Here is a 19861-nt window from a genome sequence, read left to right on the forward strand (position 1 = left end):
TGTATGGATGACTCATAGTGAAGACTGGGTTCGTGGAGATAACCAACAATTTACAACGTTTGGAATGAGACTAACATAAGGTAAAGTAAATAATTAATTAATTCAAAGACTAATTGATCAGATAAAATTTCTGAAAAGTTATTTTAGGAAATGATAACTTTGTAATCTGAATATTTTTCCTCGGTGCCCCGACTTCCTAGTTAATTAGTTACGTGATTAATCAGTTGATTGCGTGATAACTAATTACAGAGAATCTTTGATAAGAACTATCAGTCTTCAGTTAATGATAGTAAAGACACAACACCATCCTATTACACCATTAAATACAGTGATTATCATCACTTAACATTGCGCACTGCCATTGGCCTTTCTCTAAGTGGAACCAAATGGCTTTTAATAACCCTCTAAAGCTCTCAGGTCAATGTTCACTCATGGCAGCAATATCAAACGTACACACACACACACACACCCTCGACTAGCACACTGACAACAAGGGTCACTGTCCTTATCTGTAAACTAAAAAAGGGGCTGGGCAATCAGGTAGTTAACCTGGCTAATAACTCATTAGGGCATTTCCTTTGAAAAGGACCCATGAGCACCAACATGTGAGCACCCATGAGCACCAATAGGAGCTTATAAAATTGTGTGTCATATGAATGCTAAGAGTCTGTATTTTTACTGTATTTGCTGGTTTTTAGGTATAAAACTTTCAAATAGCTCTTTGTTGACTGTTGCTGGGTGTTATGGTCCTCCATTAACACCGGCCTGTACCCTACCTGCCCTAAGCTCTCTCCTGGCCCTTTACACCAAGTCTGAATTAGTCCTGCTAAACTGGGACTGGGACATGCTTAAACTGGGACATGCTTAAACCACCTGACCAAGTCCTAAAGCAATGGGACTCCCTAAATCTTTCTCAGATTATTACCAACACCACAAGGTATGACTCCAAACACCCAGAAAAGGCTACTCTCCTCGATGTTATCCTCACAAATAAACCTGATAGGTATCAGTCTGTTGTTTTCTGTAATGACCTTAGTGATCACTGCTTTACAGCCTGTGTTCGTAATGGCTGCTCAGTGATATGACCTGTCCTGATTTGTCATAGACACTTGCTAAGAAACTTCAATGAGCAGACCTTCCTTAATGAACTGGCCTCTGTAAAATAGTACAGAATCAGCTTGATCCCCTCTGTCGAAGACGCTTGGACCTTCTTTTTTATATTTTCAGTGGTACTGTTAACAAACACGCCCCCATAAAGAAAATAAGAATTAAAAACAGGTTCAGCTCCTGGTTCGACAGTGATCTTGCAGAGTTACTCCACCTTGAATTGCATTTGGCTAAAGGCTCGGCACACGTATACTCAGGCTGACTGGCTTTCGTTGAGGCAAATTAGAAATAAGTGCACTCAGGCTGTCCGGAAGGCCAAAGTTAGCTACTTTAAGGAGCAGTTCTCTCTCTGTGGGTCTAATCCCAAGAAGTTCTGGAAAACGGTTAAAGACCTGGAGAATAAACCCTTCTCCTCACAGCTGCCCATGTCCCTTAAAGTTGATGTGGTTGTTACTGGCAAGATACACATGGCTGAGCTCTTTAATCACCACTTCATTAAGTCAGGATCCCTATTTGATTCAGCCATGCCTCCTTGGCTGTCCAACATTTCCTCATCTCCCACCCCTTCTAAATGTGACTATCCCTGGTGCTTCTCCCTCTTTTTCCCCTGCTCCTCTACAAAGTCTCTCCCTGCAGGCAGTCACTAAGTCCGAGGTGCGAAAGGAGCTCCTTAAACTTGACCCCTCTTTAAGTTCACTGCCCCTATCATTGCCAAGCCTATCTCTGACCTTTTTAACCTGTCTCTCCTTTCTGTCTAGGTTCCCATTGTTTGAAAGTCAGCCACGGTTCTCTTATTTCTATTTTGCCCTGTTTATCAAAAGTGTTGACCACCACAACTATAATTTACATTACATTTTATTCATTTAGCAGACGCTCTTCTCCAAAGCGACTTAGTTAGTGCATTCATCTTAAAATAGCTAGGTGAGACAACAACACATCCCAATAGTATCGTGCATTTCCCCTCAACAAGGTATTTATCAGCAAAGTCAATGCAAGTGGGAAAAGAGAAGGGCATTTTTTTGGGGGGGTGGCTGGGGGCACCGTGAAGGTTATTTAAAGATTTATTTCATTTTATTTTATTTATTTGTTTAACCTTTATTGAACTAGGCAGGTCAGTTAAGAACAAGTTCTTAGTTTCAATGACGGCCTAGGAACAGTGGGTTTAACTGCCTTTGAAGACTCTTCAAAGATGTAGGCTTTCAGGCTTTAAGTTTTAGGCTTTAAGTTTTCAAAAGATGGGCAGGGACCCCGCTGCCCTGACTTTAGGAGGAAGCTTGCCTTATTCCACTATTGGTGTGCCAGGACAGAGGGCCAAGGGACCAAAGGTGGCGGAACAGAGTTCTCGAATTGGAATGTCGGGTTTGAGCAGAGCCTGAAGGTAAGGAGGTGCAGTTCCCGTTGCTGCTCTGTAGGCAAGCACCAGGGTCTTGAAGATGATTCAAGGTTTGACTGGGAGTGTGTGGAGGAGAGAGGTGACATGGGGGAACTTAAGGAACGTTATCATTTAGAAATTGTACTATTCCATTATCAGGCCAATGGGTTTGAGGTTTAAAAACCGCAGAGTAAGTACTTTATAAAAATCCCATGATTTGCTTTACGCAGCTCACCTGCTAATTCCCCATTTGGGGCGTTTGTATTAGCCAGATATTATGAGATCATATGCACACTTCTTCCCTTGGTTATATCTGACTACACATTAGGACTGAGTTGTTTTTCCTCACCATATGACCTGACTATAAAAACTCTTGGGTCACAGTTAGGTCATGTTGTCAATACAATCTCGAAGCACTGTGCATTCTACACACAGTAGTTGTTAGATGGTTATAGCTGTGCCAGACCAGTGAACAGTGTGTGGCAAAAGCGCCTGTGTTTTCTAACCTGCGTCACACTGCCAGGTCAGGTCACATACTGTCCAGCAACAGTAATTGGTTTGTGTTTTCAGCGTGGTAGGGGAGTCCGCTGTGCAAGCCAGTGATTCAAGGCAGTGCTTAGTTAGCCACCGGCTTAAGAGGCTTTACACAAATTGGGTCTGCTCTATAATCATCAGCTCCTAATACTGACGTTTCTTGAAGACGAAGACCCAGTTACGGATGACTGGGCCCCTGCAATGTACACATGACACTGTAGTTCACTTGTTCTCACGTTGACAGTTTCTTGCTGACCAGTTTTTTTTTTCTTCACGATTAGTTTGTTCTTAGGCGTTATGCTCTGAAATAAAGGCAGAGCATCTTTGGAATGTCGGTCGTTGTGCCAGTGAACTTCCGCTTACCCAGTGTTTCATCAATGTATTTCATATTTTTTATTTAAGTGCGTCAGTTTGGTTTATTCCATCATGTCATACGCCCATAGCGTCACAGTGATAAAACCGGTTTTAAGCCCTTATGATTATGACGGGCTGTAAACCTGGAGTCACCCGTCCCATCGCTCTGCTATCGCTATCACTAATCAGACAGAGTCCACATGTGACTAAAGAATAACCCCTCCTGTGGATATACTGTCGCTAATATACTGGGGAATGTACAAGGAATACTACCGCCCTTGTCATTGTTTAGCATTTCCAGTCCTGGAATGTTTCCAAAGCTCCATTATTCTTTATGTTGACAATAATATGTGATAATATGACTAAATATAGAACCAATGCTTGACCGAGTGGGTGTAAGTTGGCTGACTGTCCATGTCACAACACTAAAAGGTACAACACACACACAAATGCCTATAGGGCAGGGCTCATCAACTAGAATCTTGAGAGGATGGTCAGGGGGGCCGGAACATATTTCCAAATAATTTGAAACTGCAAATTGAATCCCAAACAGATATAACATTTGACTTAAACAATGATTTCAAACCTTGCTTACATTTCTACAATATATGATCACATATATCGCTCTGTTATGCATGAGATTCCTTTGAATAAATTAAACACGGGGTGGATTTTTGTGTGTGGGGGGGGGGGTCAGAACTTGGGGGGCCAAATAAAATCACATGCGAGCCAAATTCGTCCCGAGGGCCACCAGTTGGGGTACCCTGCTGCAGTGTGTATGAGGAGCAGCTCATATTATGAGTGATAATTCTTCAAGTGTTGTTCTTGCTGCCCTCTATCATTTTCATTATCAAAAAGTGGCTTTCATCATGACGCAGGTTAGGCTGTAGACCTAGATGTTTATGAAAGTACCAGTCAAAAGTTTGGACACCTACTCATTCAAGGGTTCTTCTTTATTTTTACTTTGTTCTACAATGTAGAATAATATTGAAGACATCAAAACTATGAAATATCACAAATCAAAATATATTTTATTTTAGATTCTTCAAAGTAGCCACCTTTTGCCTTGATGACATCTTTGCACACTCTTGGCATTCTCTCAACCAGCTTCACCTGGAATGCTTTTCCAACAGTCTTGAAGGAGTTCCCACATATGCTGAGCACTTGTTGGCTGCTTTTTCTTCACTCTGTGGTCAAACTCATCCCAAACCATCTCAATTGGGTTGAGGAGGGGTGATTGTGGAGGCCAGGTCATCTGATGCAGCACTCCATTACTTTCCTTCTTGGTCATATAGCCCTTACACAGCCTGGAGGTGTATTGGGTCCTGTTAAAAAACAAATGATAGTCCCACTAAGCGCGAACCAGATGGGATGGCGTATCGCTGCAGAATGCTGTGGTAGCCATGCTGGTTACGTGTGCCTTGAATTCTAAATAAATCACTCACCAGTCTCACCAGCAAAGCACCATCACACCACCACCTCCATGCTTCACGGTGGGAACCACACATGCAGAAATCATTCGCTCACCTGCTCTGCGTCTCACAAAGACACAGCGGTTGGAACTAAAAATCTCAAATTTGGACTCATCAGACCAAAGGACAGATTTCCATCGGTCGGTCTGATGTCCATTGCTCATGTTTCTTGGCCCAAGCAAGTCGCTTCTTCTTGTTGGTGTCCTTGAGTAGTGGTTTGTTTGCAGAAATTTGACCATGGAGGCCTGATTCACACAGTCTCCTCTGAACAGTTGATGTTGAGATGTGTCTGTTACTTGAACTCTGTGAAGCATTTATTTGGGCTGCAATCTGAGGTGCAGTTAACTCTAATGAACGTATCCTCTGCAGCAGAGGTAACTCTGGGTCTTTCTTTCCTGTGGCGGTCCTCATGAGAGCCAGTTTCATAATAGCACTTGATGGTTTATGCAACTGCATTTGAATAAACTTTCAAAGTTCTTGAAATGTTCCGTATTGAATGACCTTCGTGTCTTAAAGTAATGATGGACTGTCGTTTCTCTTTGCTTATTGGAGCTGTTCTTGTCATAATATGGACTTGGTATTTTACCAAATAGGGCTATCTTCTGTATACCACCCCTACCTTGTCACAACACAACTGATTGGCTCAAACGCAGTAAGAAGGAAAGAAATTCCACAAATTAACTTTTAAGAAGGCACACCTGTTAATTGAAATGCATTCCAGGTGACTTCCTCATGAAGCTGGTTGAGAAAATGCCAAGTGTGCAAAGCTGTCAAAGGCAAAGTGTGTCTACTTTGAAGAATCTCAAATATAAAATCAAATCAAATTTATTTATATAGCCCTTCGTACATCAGCTGATATCTCAAAGTGCTGTACAGAAACCCAGCCTAAAACCCCAAACAGCAAGCAATGCAGGTGTAGAAGCACGGTGGCTAGGAAAAACTCCCTAGAAAGGCCAAAACCTAGGAAGAAACCTAGAGAGGAACCAGGCTATGTGGGGTGGCCAGTCCTCTTCTGGCTGTGCCGGGTGGAGATTATAACAGAACATGGTCAAGATGTTCAAATGTTCATAAATGACCAGCATGGTCGAATAATAATAAGGCAGAACAGTTGAAACTGGAGCAGCAGCACAGTCAGGTGGACTGGGGACAGCAAGGAGTCATCATGTCAGGTATTCCTGGGGCATGGTCCTAGGGCTCAGGTCCTCCGAGAGAGAGAAAGAAAGAGCGAATTAGAGAGAGCATATGTGGGATGGCCAGTCCTCTTCTGGATACATTTGGATTTGTTTAACACTTTGTTTTGGTAACTACATGATTCCATATGTGTTATTTCAATAGTGTATTCACTATTGTTCTACAATGAATGAGTAGGTGTGTCCAAACCTTTGACTGGTACTGTATATCAACGTTAGGTGGTTACTGTCTATGATTGAGGTAGATCATTAACGTCACCATGTGCCTGGTCTGAACCCTCCACTTCCTTGAACAAAGCCATAATGACTCTGATACTGTCACCCTAATCCCAGTGTGGCATGGTCACATGAGATGTTTACTGGCATATGGTGATGCAAGATGTAGTGCCCACAGCCTGTTAATAGGAAAGTCAACTAAACAGGAAGGCTCATTCCAAGCATTCACACGATCCCAGGACATAAATAATGTTCCTTGATTTCATTCATGCAAGCACTGGGGAATATGACCCTAAAAAGACACCCATTCAAGTAAATTTAACCCTAGGTTATCTTTGCCTTTTTGATATCGAATCTCTATTGTTGAATTTTAAAACCTAACCGCATGTCAATTTGTCCTTTGTGTAATTGCTGTGTTATTATTGGGTACTTAACTGTTTTTCTGTGTTGTTTCTTAATGTATACAGCAGACCACCATTTTCTCCTGGTATCTGAGATAGTTGGTGCCAGAGAGACCAAAGAAGAAGACCAAACAAACAAAGATGGTGGAAGGAAGCATAGAGTTCTGTTGTATCCGTATGCATTTACAGGTAGGGGAGGGATACATAATCTGGCATGGGATGGTTTGTGGAGGCAGACATCTTTGTTTTGTTTAATCAACCCGAACAAGCCTTGAATTTGTTGGAATGATAGTATCCCTCTTGACTTTTCAGTTTTCCATTCTGTCTTTCTCTCTTTTTCGAAATAGTGTCCTACACGGAGAGGACCAAACATCACTGCTGGCGGTGTAAAGACATCATCTTCCATTGCTTAGACGAGGCACAGCGTCAACAGTGGGTCCAGACAATCAACAACCAGCTCTCACTACTCAGTATGTCCTTTTCAATGCAGACTGTTTTACGTTAAACACACACCAACTTTAAAGGCTCTCGATTTGTGAAACCTCTATGAAGGCGTATCTCTTTAAATGTGTTGTCTGTGTAAAGTGGGACCATTTTACCAACCATTAATACACTATTTAGCATCTTACCAAGAAGTACCTTTCCAATGCTTTTTGCTCATCTAGCCTTCAATATCCCAACAATTTATTCTGGAGAACATTAAGAGAATCAGTCAGTGGATGTCAGTTTGATAACGGAGCATTTCTGTAAAGTTTTGTTGGCTAATGAAACTTCATGAAGTTGTCAGACAGTCACACTCTACCGTCCGTTAAACTAAATGTTGAGCCCTCCATTTTTAATGACCAAACAGGCTCTCCTTCACTTTGCAGGCATCCGACCGAAACGCTTGCTAGTGTACATCAATCCCTACAGTGGGAAACAACGCGGGAAGTGGATTTACGAGCAGAGAGTAGCCCCACTCTTCTCTCGAGCCTCCATCTCCACCGACGTGATCGGTGAGTTCCTGTCAGAGGGCCTACATTAACATTTAAATAAAAAATGAGCTTTTATGGCCCGGCAAATATTTATTTGTTGACTTGGCAAACAGCCTATACCCGCCAACCACTCCCAAGAATATGGTTTTATTTATAGCACCATCCATCAATGGAACACTGTAATGGAAGCTGTGATAGTCGATAAACATGGGAATCCATTCCAAACACATCTGTGATTCATGGGATGCTTTGGGAAGACCAGGGATCGACTAGGGCAGGGGTACTCGACTCTTACCCTATGAGGTCCAGAGCCTGTTGGTTTTCTGTTCTACCTGATAATTAATTGCACCCACTTGGTGTGTCGGGTCTAAATCGGAACCCTGATTAGAGGGGACAAATGAAAACGAGTACCGGAGTTGGCTTCAAGGTCCAGAGTTGAGTTTGAGGGGTCTAGGGTATTGGCAGGGGGAGGCATCACATAGCTCTGGAAGATCATGAATTGTCTAGGGCAGGGATGGGCAAGTCCAGTCCTCGGGGGCCAGAATGGTGTTTCACTTTTTCCCCATCGCTAGCAAACGCAGCTGATTTTAAAACTTATTGCATTCTAAACTGAAGGTCCTGATTAGTTGATTATTGGAGTCCGGTGTGTTAGCTAGCAAAAGTGTGAGACCAACCAGGTCCCCGATGACTGGAGTTGCCGATCCCCAGTCTAGGGTATTGGCAGCTCGCGGCCATACATCTGTCATGGGTTTAAGGCTGGACCTAGACCCATAGCTCGAGGTGTTTTAATTGGTGTTGGCCTTTCACCATTTGTTGGAACCCCTTTATGGTTAAAAACATATATTTTCTTTCTGTTTAGACAATGGGAAGAGCAATACTGGATGCAGGATTCTTGGCTTAACCATTTTTTTGTTGTGTGTGTGTGTGTGCAACGTCTTGACAAGCTTCTGAGATGTTCATCATGGGTTTTTAATAGTGACAATATAACTTGTTTCCATAGTTACGGAGAGTGCCAATCATGCCAGGGATCACTTGAAGACGGAGGTAGATCTGAAGCAATGTGACGGGTGCGTTTTAGACACAGCAGGAAAACACTTCAATCACCTGGCATAGACTTTACCATCTCAGTCAGAAATGACTTTGTTGGTGCAAAAGACTAAGTGAAGATTTCAGTACAAAACAGTTCATGTTCAACCACAATGCATTCATGTCTGAGGGAAGAAGACTGCTGAGAGCAAAATGGACATTAATAGCAGTATCAATACAACAACCGCATTAACATGAAAGCTGAGGGGGGCAGAGTGTCTGTGGGTTTTTACTCCTCCATTGTACTGGAGGATGCATTGTAAACATGGCGCCCCAAGGATGCATTTGCCAGGTCAAAATGGCCCGATAATGTAATATCTGTGTTTTATTTATATGGGGCAAAAATATTATCCTTTTTGTGGAATATAATTATTTTGAGTGATGATTTGGACTTTTTCAATAATGATTTTATTGTTAGAAATGTTTTTTTAGTCGCTTTCCAACAGCTCCATTTCAATGATGACATATTATGAAATTCCATAATGGCTATTGAAAATATTGGCATCTTTTTCTTACAGTCAATCTTTACAATCAAAGTTTCACATTCAACCTTTTAGTGTGAAGAACCAAATAAAGCCACCTTAAGCATGTTTTATAATATTTCAAAACATTTTTACAAAAATCCAAAGTTCATCAATATAAACGACAACACTAACAATTTTGAATATCGAAAGCATGAACACGTGTGTGTGATGCTTACTTGTGCTGTCTTAGTCCATGGATTTGTTACAAACCACAAGCATGTGACTGTGCTCTTTGCAGATGGATGTGTTGCACTGAACACCAGCAGCTGACTTCTATCCTTTGCACTTGGGCAGAGCTGGCACCTCTTCCTCTTCTGGCCCTGGCTGCTCTGAGTGGTGGGCAGAGCTGGCACCTCTTCCTCTTCTGGCCCTGGCTGCTCTGAGTGGTGGGTAGAGCTGGCACCTCTTCCTCTTCTGGCCCTGGCTGCTCTGAGTGGTGGGCAGAGCTGGCACCTCTTCCTCTTCTGGCCCTGGCTGCTCTGAGTGGTGGGTAGAGCTGGCACCTCTTCTGGGTCTGGCTGCTCTGAGTGGTGGGCAGAGCTGGCACCTCTTCCTCTTCTGGGTCTGGCTGCTCTGAGTGGTGGGCAGAGCTGGCACCTCTTCCTCTTCTGGGTCTGGCTGCTCTGAGTGATGGGTAGAGCTGGCACCTCTTCTGGCCCTGGCTGCTCTGAGTGGTGGGCAGAGCTGGCACCTCTTCCTCTTCTGGGTCTGGCTGCTCTGAGTGGTGGGTAGAGCTGGCACCTCTTCCTCTTCTGGCCCTGGCTGCTCTGAGTGGTGGGTAGAGCTGGCACCTCTTCCTCTTCTGGCCCTGGCTGCTCTGAGTGGTGGGTAGAGCTGGCACCTCTTCTGGGTCTGGCTGCTCTGAGTGGTGGGTAGAGCTGGCACCTCTTCTGGCCCTGGCTGCTCTGAGTGGTGGGTATAGCTGGCACCTCTTCCTCTTCTGGCCCTGGCTGCTCTGAGTGGTAGTGGCATGGCTCTTTCATCACCCCACATCCTTCCATTGCCTCAGTTCTTCTGTGGAGATGGGAGAACCTTCCAGAAGGATAACCATCTCTGCAGCACTCCAACAATCAGGCCAGACGGAAGCCACTCCTCAGTAAAAGGCACGTGACAGCCCGCTTGGAGTTTGCCAAAAAGACACCTAAAGGACTCCCAGACCATGATAAACAGGATTCTCTGGTCTGATGAAACCAAGATTGAACTCTTTGGATGGAATGCTAAGCGTCACGCCTGGAGGAAAGCTGCTCATCCACTGTGACGCAGTCGCTGGGGATGAACCTTCTACAGTTTTGCTTTGAAAAGGTCCCTCACATACTGGAAGGCTGCCAGGTGATCCATTGCCTCTCTGAACACTCTGGTCCTCTTGTCATCAAGTCACAGGTAGCGCCAGATATCTTCCGACCGACATGGTGGCCTTATACATTGGATTCTGCAGTGGATCCAAAAATAGCTCCCGTGTGGAGACATCCCACCTTTTCTCCTTGCCGGCGAGGAGGGTTCAACCAATTAAGGCCTTTTTGTTCCTCCTTGTTGACCTCTCTCCACTCTGTCCCTTTTCCTGTCGCTCTTCTCCGTCCTTCTAAATTTGTACACTTTAGGACCTCATCAACGATATTATCACTAATGAACAGGCAACTTTTGGTGACACAACTGATTTCCCCGGCACAGGCCCTGGGCAGCTCCTCAGGATGTTATGGCTTCTGGTCCTGACTTTAGTGGGAGGGCAGGGGTGTTCACTCCAGTAAGACCCCTTTTTATTCATTTCGGTTCCGAGGAATCATCCCCATCTGTAGAATTATCTAGGACAGCTGGACTACCAGGTGCATCCACAACTCCAACTTGACCCACAGGCACATAGTCTGTGTCATCTGAATTGGATAACTCAGATTCTGAGTCGGAGGCACCAATGGCTTCCTCATCCAGCATCTGTAAAACCATTTTGGTTGTATATCTGGCCACATTCTTATGAGCCTCCTTATGAAACTCCTTTTACTCAAAGAGTTCAAAAGGATACATGAAAAAGGTGATTTAATGAACATTTAACAAGATATAATAAATGTTATTAATTACTTAGATTTTATTGTTGTAGCAAAAAGAAAGGTTCGTTTGACGAGTGCAATGCAGTGAATTCTGTAGAAAATACATACCGGTCATATTTGACCCACATATAAAAACTTGAGGTAGTGATGCAAAAACTCTTACTTAAAAGATAAGAAATAAAAAACCAAACTAGGATGTTAGAACATTAAAGACACATTATTTCAGAAATTCCTGGAATATTAGAGGATGACATTTTTGGGGGAGATCAGTACAGCAAAAAAAATAAAACATTAGGCTGGGTCATTTTGACCCGACATATGAATCTTAAGATTAATCAATTATGGTCACTGATTTAGTTAGAAAATTCCCTCAGCTGGTTGTCTAGGTCTTAATTGGACACAAATTGAAAGGAAAGCAAAAACCATCAGACCCTAAGGCTAGTCTCAATGGAGTGTTTTCATGCATTGTGTGTGTGTGTGTCCCTGTTCAGGGTGGTGTGTGTGGGAGGGGACGGGATGTTCAGCGAGGTTGTCCACGGCCTGGTCTCTAGGACCCAGAGTGATTCCAGAGTGGACCAGAACCAACCGAACCAGGACCTGGTTCCATGTGCGCTCCGCATCGGAATCATCCCTGCAGGTATGAGAGGAGGAGAGAAGCAGAGGAGAGGAAGGAATGGGAGAAGTTAAGTTAAAGTAAGGTAAAGGCAAGTTCTAGCCCATAAAATAATACTTTGTTATACCTCTGTTAGTGGCCATGGCTATGATTGACTCCCATGGTGGCTAACCTTAATCCCCATGTTCTGTTTTCTGGCTGTTGCTGAGTTACGAGTTGGAATCCCTATAGCAACAGGGCTTGGGGTCCCACAGGGGGTTCTGAAGAGTCCATCACTCAAAACTCAATTAGAGGGGGCCTGTTGTGCTGCGTGACCAGTTTAAAAAAAAAAATAATAATTTAATAATCATCATACATTTCACCTCCGTGAAATCCATTACTTCACAATACCTAAGGTTGAAGATGGAGGAGGAGAATCAAATCACAGCTGGTTTGGCCTATAGCTTCAGTGATTCTGTAGGTTAATGCTTCTACTTAGCATTGAGTGCCTGATGCTGCTGCTGGGGTCCAGAATTACAGTCTTTTTCCAGTCAGTCAGATGAAGATGAAATTATTACTATAAGCCAGTTAACACTATATATCTAGAGAAAAGGACTCACAGTATCACAGTTTTTGTTTGTGCATTTTCCTTGGTTGGTGTCCCACTGACAGGTCTCATGAGGTCAAGTGTGGCCTTTTCTGCTGCCACTGCTTATCATGTACAAACATTTTAAATATTGTTACCTATCAATCAATCGAAACATAATTTTGAGGCTGATAAGGGATAGTGATAACCAACTGTCATGGTGTAGTGCGGTTCCGTATACCAGGAGAAATAATAACTGGAAGTAATACTGATGCTTTAATCAGACGTGGTAAGATGGCGAACAGAACCTCTCGGTGTCAAATAGACTTTCACTGAAATAGTATGAGTGTTCACAAAGTCAACCCAGCACACACACAGCCTTGGTTAGAGTACCCAAGTCCACGGTTTCATCAGGTAACCTACCTAGAAACCTAGTGGCTGTGTGTAGTTCAACACATTCACATTGTCTTGTCACATATTTTCAAGGTACTATGTTTAGGTTCATGACTCAACCTTGACTGTTATTCCATTAGGTAGGCGGACAAGACAGAGATAGTGAGCGAGGCTTTGGAATGATTTGAATGAGGAAGTGAGTCAAAACTGCGGGAAATATCTCCCAGATAAAAATCTGGAAATTCAGAGGGAGCTGAGAGAGTAGCTAGTTTCCTCTCTTCTGTGAATATTTTTGACTGGGTGTTAAGGTTTGTTGTTTGAAAAGGACTGCGTTGAAACAATGACTGGTAGATGATCCAAGACCCAGCTCAATTAATCCCGACCATTGTGACAATGAGTCGTCATAATGCCGCATCAAATGTACATGATCTTAGGGGCATTGGCAAACACAATGTAAGTAATTAAATTGATGTACCCCTAATTGCACCGAATATATCTGCTTATCCTACAGCTTATTGTAAGCAGTAATCATGAGCCTATAAACCAGAGTTACTGTTAGCGCTGAGGCGGTGTGCAATAGTAGGAAGCCCACTTTATGCAGCTCACCCTGCACGATCAGCTCCAATGTAAATAACATGAGTAAGTCTACCTCTGAGAAGCTTCCCAGTAAAGCATTAAAAACAATCAAGCAACCCAGAAAAGTGCTAGAAATAGCCCATATTAAGATATGCAGCCTAAGAAACAAGGTCCATGAATTCAATAACTTGCTTGTAACAGATGACATTCATATTCTGACTATCTCTGGAACTCACTTAGATAATACCTTTGATACAGTGGTAGCAATACATGGTTATAACATCTACCGAAAAGACAGAAATGCCAACAGAGGCGGTGTTGCGGTCTATATTCAGAACCACATTCCTGTAAAGCTTAGAGACGATCTAATGTTAAATACTGTTGAATTAATATGGCTACAGGTTCATCTTCCTCACCTAAAACCCATTCTTGTGGGAAGCTGCTATAGACCACCAAGTGCTAACAGTCAGTATCTGGATAATATGTGTGAAATGCTTGATAATGTATGTGATATCAATAGAGAAGTATATCTCCTGAGTGATTTTTAAATATTGACTGGCTATCATCAAGCTGCCCACTCAGGAAAAAACTTCAAACTGTAACCAGTGCCTGCAACCTGAATCAGATTGTCAGTCAATCTACCGGGGTAGTTACAAACAGCACAGGAATTAAAATTACTGTAAAATCCCCTTGGATTGCTGAGGAATTGTATGGTTGAGATGGATGAGACACAAGGTATGGCAATTAAGTCTGGCAGCCCAACTAATTGGCAAACGTACTGCAAATTAAGAAATCATGTGACTAAACTAAAGAAAAAGAAAAATGAACTACACCTTGAAACAAATATAAATTCTATAAAGAATGATAGTAAAAAGCTTTGGGGCACCTTAAATAACATTTTTGGGAAAAAGGCCAACTCTGCTCAAATCAAATGTATTTATATAGCCCTTCGTACATCAGCTGATATCTCAAAGTGCTGCCAGAAACCCAGCCTAAAACCCCAAACAGCAAGCAATGCAGGTGTAGAAGCACAGTGGCTAGGAAAAACTCCCTAGAAAGGCAAAAACCTAGGAAGAAACCTAGAGAGGAACCAGGCTATGTGGGGTGGCCAGTCCTCTTCTGGCTGTGCCGGGTGGAGATTATAACAACATGGCCAAGATGTTCAAATGTTCATAAATGACCAGCATGGTCGAAAAATAATAAGGCAGAACAGTTGAAACTGGAGCAGCAGCATGGCCAGGTGGACTGGGGACAGCAAGGAGTCATCATGTCAGGTAGTCCTGAGGCATGGTCCTAGGGCTCAGGTCCTCCGAGAGAGAGAAAGAAAGAGAGAGAGAGAATTAGAGAGAGCACACTTAAATTCACAGAGGACACCAAATAGGACAGGAGAAGTACTCCAGATATAACAAACTGACCCTAGCCCCCCGACACATAAACTACTGCAGCATAAATACTGGAGGCTGAGACAGGAGGGGTCAGGAGACACTGTGGCCCCATCCGAGGACACCCCCGGAGAGGGCCAAACAGGAAGGATATAACCCCACCCACTTTGCCAAAGCACAGCCCCCACACCACTAGAGGGATATCTTCAACCACCAACTTACCATCCTGAGACGAGGCTGAGTATAGCCCACAAAGATCTCCTCCACGGCACAACCCAAGGGGGGGGGGGCGCCAATCCAGACAGGATGATCACATCAGTGACTCAACCCACTCAGGTGACGCACCCCTCCCAGGAACGGTATGAGAGAGCCCCAGAAAGCCAGTGACTCAGCCCCTGTAATCAGGTTAGAGGCAGAGAATCCCAGTGGAAAGAGGGGAACCGGCCAGGCAGAGACAGCAAGGGCGGTTCGTTGCTCCAGAGCCTTTCCGTTCACCTTCCCACTCCTGGGCCAGACTACACTCAATCATATGACCCACTGAAGAGATGAGTCTTCAGTAAAGACTTAAAGGTTGAGACCGAGTTTGCGTCTCTGACATGGGTAGGCAGACCGTTCCATAAAAATTGAGCTCTATAGGAGAAAGCCCTGCCTCCAGCTGTTTGCTTAGAAATTCTAGGGACAATTTGGAGGCCTGCGTCTTGTGACCGTAGCGTACGTGTAGGTATGTACGGCAGGACCAAATCAGAGAGATAGGTAGGAGCAAGCCCATGTAATGCTTTGTAGGTTAGCAGTAAAACCTTGAAATCAGCCCTTGCTTTGACAGGAAGCCAGTGTAGGGAGGCTAGCACTGGAGTAATATGATCAATTTTTTGGGTTCTAGTCAGAATTCTAGCAGCCGTATTTAGCACTAACTGAAGTTTATTTAGTGCTTTATCCGGGTAGCCGGAAAGTAGTTCATTGAATCACAAAGCCCACTGATATTGCAAACTACTTTAATGACTTTTTCATTGGCAAGATCAGCAAACTTAGGGATGACATGCCAGCAACAAACGCTGACAACACACATCCAAGTATATCGGACCAAATTATGAAAGACAAGAATTGTAATTTTGAATTCCCTAACGTCAGTGTGGAAGAGGTAAAAAAATTGTCTATCAACAATGACAAGCTACCGGGGTCTGACAATCTGGATGGAAAATTACTGAGGATAATAGCAGATGATATTGTCATTCCTATTTGCCACATCTTCAATTTTAGCCTAATGGAGAGAGTGTGCCCTCAGGCCTGGAGGGAAGTTAGTCATTCCGCTACCAAAGAATAGTAAAGCCCCCTTTACAGGCTCAAATAGCCAACCAATCAGCCTGTTACCAACCCTTAGTAAACTTCGGGATTTTATTTTGGACCAGATACAATGCTATTTCACAGGAAACAAATTGACAACAGAATTTCAGCCTGCATATAAGGAAGGACACTCAACAAGCACAGCACTTACACCCAACGGCTGAGAGAAATGAATGATAAAAAGATTGGGGGGGCTGATTGTTAGACTTCAGTTCCGTTTTTGACATTATTGATCATAGTCTGCTGCTGGGAAAACCTATGTGTTATTGCTATAATGTGGCTAAAGAGTTACTTGTCTAACAGAACACAGATGGTGTTCTTTAATGGAAGCCTCTCAAATATAATACAGTTAGAATCAGGAATTCCCCAGGGTAGCTGATTAGGCCCCTTGTTTTTTTTTTTCAATTTTTACTAACGACATTCCACTGACTTTGAGTAAAGCCAGAGTGTCGATGTATGCGGATGACTCAACACTATACACGTCAGCTACTACAGCGACTGAAATGACTGCAACACTCAACAAAGAGCTGCAGTTAGTTTCAAAGTAGGTGGCAAGGAATAAGTTAGCCCTACATATTTCTAAAACTAAAAGCATTGTATTTGGAACAAAACACTCACTAAACCCTAAACCTCAACCAAATCTTGTAATAAATCTTGTGAAAATTGAGCAAGTTGAGATGACTTAACTGTTTGGAGTAACACTAGATTGAAAACTGTCATGGTCAAAACATATTGATGCAGTAGTAGCTAAGAATGGGAGACGTCTGTCTATAATAAAGCAATTCTCTGCCTTAACAACACTATCAACAAGGCAGGTCCTACAGGCCCTAGTTTTGTTGCACCTTGACTACTGTTCAATCATGTGGTCAGGTACCACAAAAAAAGGACTTGACTCAGAGCAATTGGCTCAGAACAGGGCAGCACGGCTGGCCCTTGGATGTACACAGAGAGTTAATATTAATAATTTGCATGTCAATCTCTCCTGGCTGAAAGTGGAGGAGAGATTGACTTCATCACTACTTTTATTTATGAGAGGTATTGACATGTTGAATGCACCGAGCTGTCTGTCGAAACTACTGGCACACAGCTCGGACACCCATGCATACCCCACAAGACATGCCACAAGAGGTCTCTTCACAGTCCCCAAGTCCAGAACAGTCTATGGGAGGCACACAGTACTACATAGAGCCATGACTACAAGGAACTCTATTCTACATCAAGTAACTGACACAAGCTGTAAAATTAGATTTTAAAAACAGATAAAAAAAAACACCTTATGGAACAGCGGGGACTGTGAAGCAACACAATGTGTCACAGACACATGCATACATACACACACACACACGATAACATACGCAGTATACATACACATGGATTTAGTACTGTAGATATGTGGTGGTGTAAGGGCCTGAGGGCACACAATGTGTTGTGAAATGTATTGTAATGTTTTTAAACTTTTGCTGGACCCCAGGAAGAGTAGGGCAAACTAATGGGGATCCATAATAAATACATGCTCAGCTCACACAGTCACACACCCAAGACTTCCTTCACACGCACACATCTTCAATCTTCACTTGATGAAGAAATATGGAAGTGTAAACCAGTCTGTAGCACTACAGTTAGTTTTCATTTCAAATCAATAACTTTTCAAAAAGTATTGGAGAAGCAAACCAGTCAGCCCATGTCACCCTTTTACTCTCTGCTGTGTCATTGTCAGATTCTTGATAAGAGCAATCTGAAAAGAGAGGAGTGTGATTACTAAGCAATGAGTCCATCTGTAAACGGCAGGGCTGATTTCCCAGGCTCTCTGTTCTGTCACGGTTCCCTGAGTCAGCTGAAAACATCTAGCTTGCATCCCAAATAGCACCCTATTCCCTATATAGTGCAATACTTTTGATCAGAGCCTATTAGGGAATAGGGTGCCATTTGGGAAGCATACCTCGCATCAGTCTGCAGTCTAGCTGTAGAGATGGAAATAGGAAATAAGTCTGTCTCCTCACCGGTCTGTCTTGGTGTCGTTGGTTCGTCTCAACAGATCGTAAATTATCTAACTGTGACAGATATGCCTGAAATTACTGTCCCCCAGCTGAACGGTAGCGCACGGTCGATAGAGACCTATTACCATAATATCAAATCAGAGATTTCGAAGTCAAACGGAACATTTCTCTCAAGTGCCAGGAAGGGTTTGCGTCTCGCTATCCCCTCATTTACTGTGTAGTGAGTGCTGATTGCCCAGATCCAGACAGACCCATTGGCTATGATATCTTTCTTTGGCCCTGGTACATATCATCTCTTTTCTGCCTAATAAAACTACTTAAACTCTTGTTCTAACTCCATCTCAAAACTCTAATCATAAAATACTTTTATGGCCATTGATGATTCAATAAAAACCATATTTAAACACTTAAACAATAACTCCTGGATACAGACAAAGCCTAGACCTGGGGTAAAATGCCATTTCATTAGAGATTTTACATTGGACGTGCTTTTTAGTCCAGGACTAGGGCTAATCTGTTTCTGGGGAAAACGGCCCACAAAGTTGCTGGTTTGGGATTAGTCTTGAGATTCAAGATACTATTACGTGACTGACGAGGCCTGTATCTCTCCTATCCAACAGGTTCGACTGACTGTATCTGCTATTCTACCACAGGCACCAACGATCCAGTGACTTCAGCCCTGCACATCATCATGGGTAAGTAACCATACACACACACAAACACAAACAGGTCTATCGGTCTTCTACCTGTCCACGTCGAGATTTAATAGAATGTCTTAATATATCTCGGTGACAATGCTCACAATTAGCTGCATCTCTCAATAGTACAAGCATTCTATGTCTGGGTACAGTACGGCATCCTAAGTCCTGCAGGTACACTTGTGTTGTCCCATGCGCACAGTCTGGAGTGTGGTTTAAAGAGAGAACATTGCACTCTACTAGAGTCCTGTCCAGGGGGTTTGGGTCAATTCAGGAAGGACACTGGTTATTCCAGTTCTCTTCCATGCTTTTCAATGAGGACCCATTTGAATTTGGTTCACTTTCTGAATGGACTGATATTGAAATGGCATTGACCCCGGACGCCAAGACTATTCTACAGGGAGTGTTCCGTGACGACATTCCAACCAGTTGAATAAGGCCCCCTTTCTGTCTGTTTTCCAGGTGACTCCCAGCCCATGGATGTGTGTTCTGTCCATCACAACAACACCTTCCTCAGGTACTCCGTCTCGCTGCTCGGATACGGTTTCTACGGCGACGTGCTGACAGACAGCGAGAGGAAGCGCTGGATGGGGCCTTCCAGATACGACTTCTCGGGTAAATAATGGAGTCATAAGTGTTATTACAATTGCAGTCCAACGATTAGTTACTACGTCATGTAGTAAAAAAAAAAATATATCTACATTTCCGAATATGACCTACAGGGAAATGGAGGAATGAGTGTCGAAACTAGACATTTCACACAATGTCAACATCAGGATTTTCAAAGCCACACACTGCTTCACACATTGCAGGCCTAAAGACATTCCTGACCCATCAGTATTATGAAGGGACTGTCGCTTTCCTGCCCGCTGAGGACAACCTGGGGAACCCTAGAGACAAGATCAAGTGCATGACTGGGTGCCATATCTGTGAGCAGGGTGCCAACAATGGGCAGCTCCTCTCAGGGGATCATGTCGACAAGATGGCTGAAGAGAACTCTGACAAGGGTAAGAGGTTATAGTCTTCT

The 19861-nt window shown here is 43.4% G+C and overlaps 1 protein-coding gene across 2 annotated transcripts in view; it reads left to right on the forward strand.

The window, feature by feature from the left end:
- The window catches only part of cerk (ceramide kinase), a 30980-nt gene that overhangs the window by 3092 nt on the left and 8027 nt on the right, over window positions 1-19861 (forward strand). The window contains exons 2-9 of one of the 2 annotated variants that reach the window (XM_036944452.2): window positions 6713-6835; window positions 6994-7116; window positions 7516-7641; window positions 8621-8687; window positions 11761-11906; window positions 18757-18831; window positions 19297-19449; window positions 19647-19841. In XM_036944452.2, the coding sequence (XP_036800347.2) occupies window positions 6713-6835; window positions 6994-7116; window positions 7516-7641; window positions 8621-8687; window positions 11761-11906; window positions 18757-18831; window positions 19297-19449; window positions 19647-19841 (1008 nt within the window). The remainder of the gene's footprint in view (window positions 1-6712; window positions 6836-6993; window positions 7117-7515; window positions 7642-8620; window positions 8688-11760; window positions 11907-18756; window positions 18832-19296; window positions 19450-19646; window positions 19842-19861) is intronic. The other variant, XM_090200235.1, reaches the window with a different exon arrangement.

The sequence above is a fragment of the Oncorhynchus mykiss genome, chromosome 15, assembly GCF_057628025.1.
Source record: "Oncorhynchus mykiss isolate SJ-2025 chromosome 15, ASM5762802v1, whole genome shotgun sequence".
Lineage (NCBI taxonomy): Eukaryota > Metazoa > Chordata > Actinopteri > Salmoniformes > Salmonidae > Oncorhynchus > Oncorhynchus mykiss.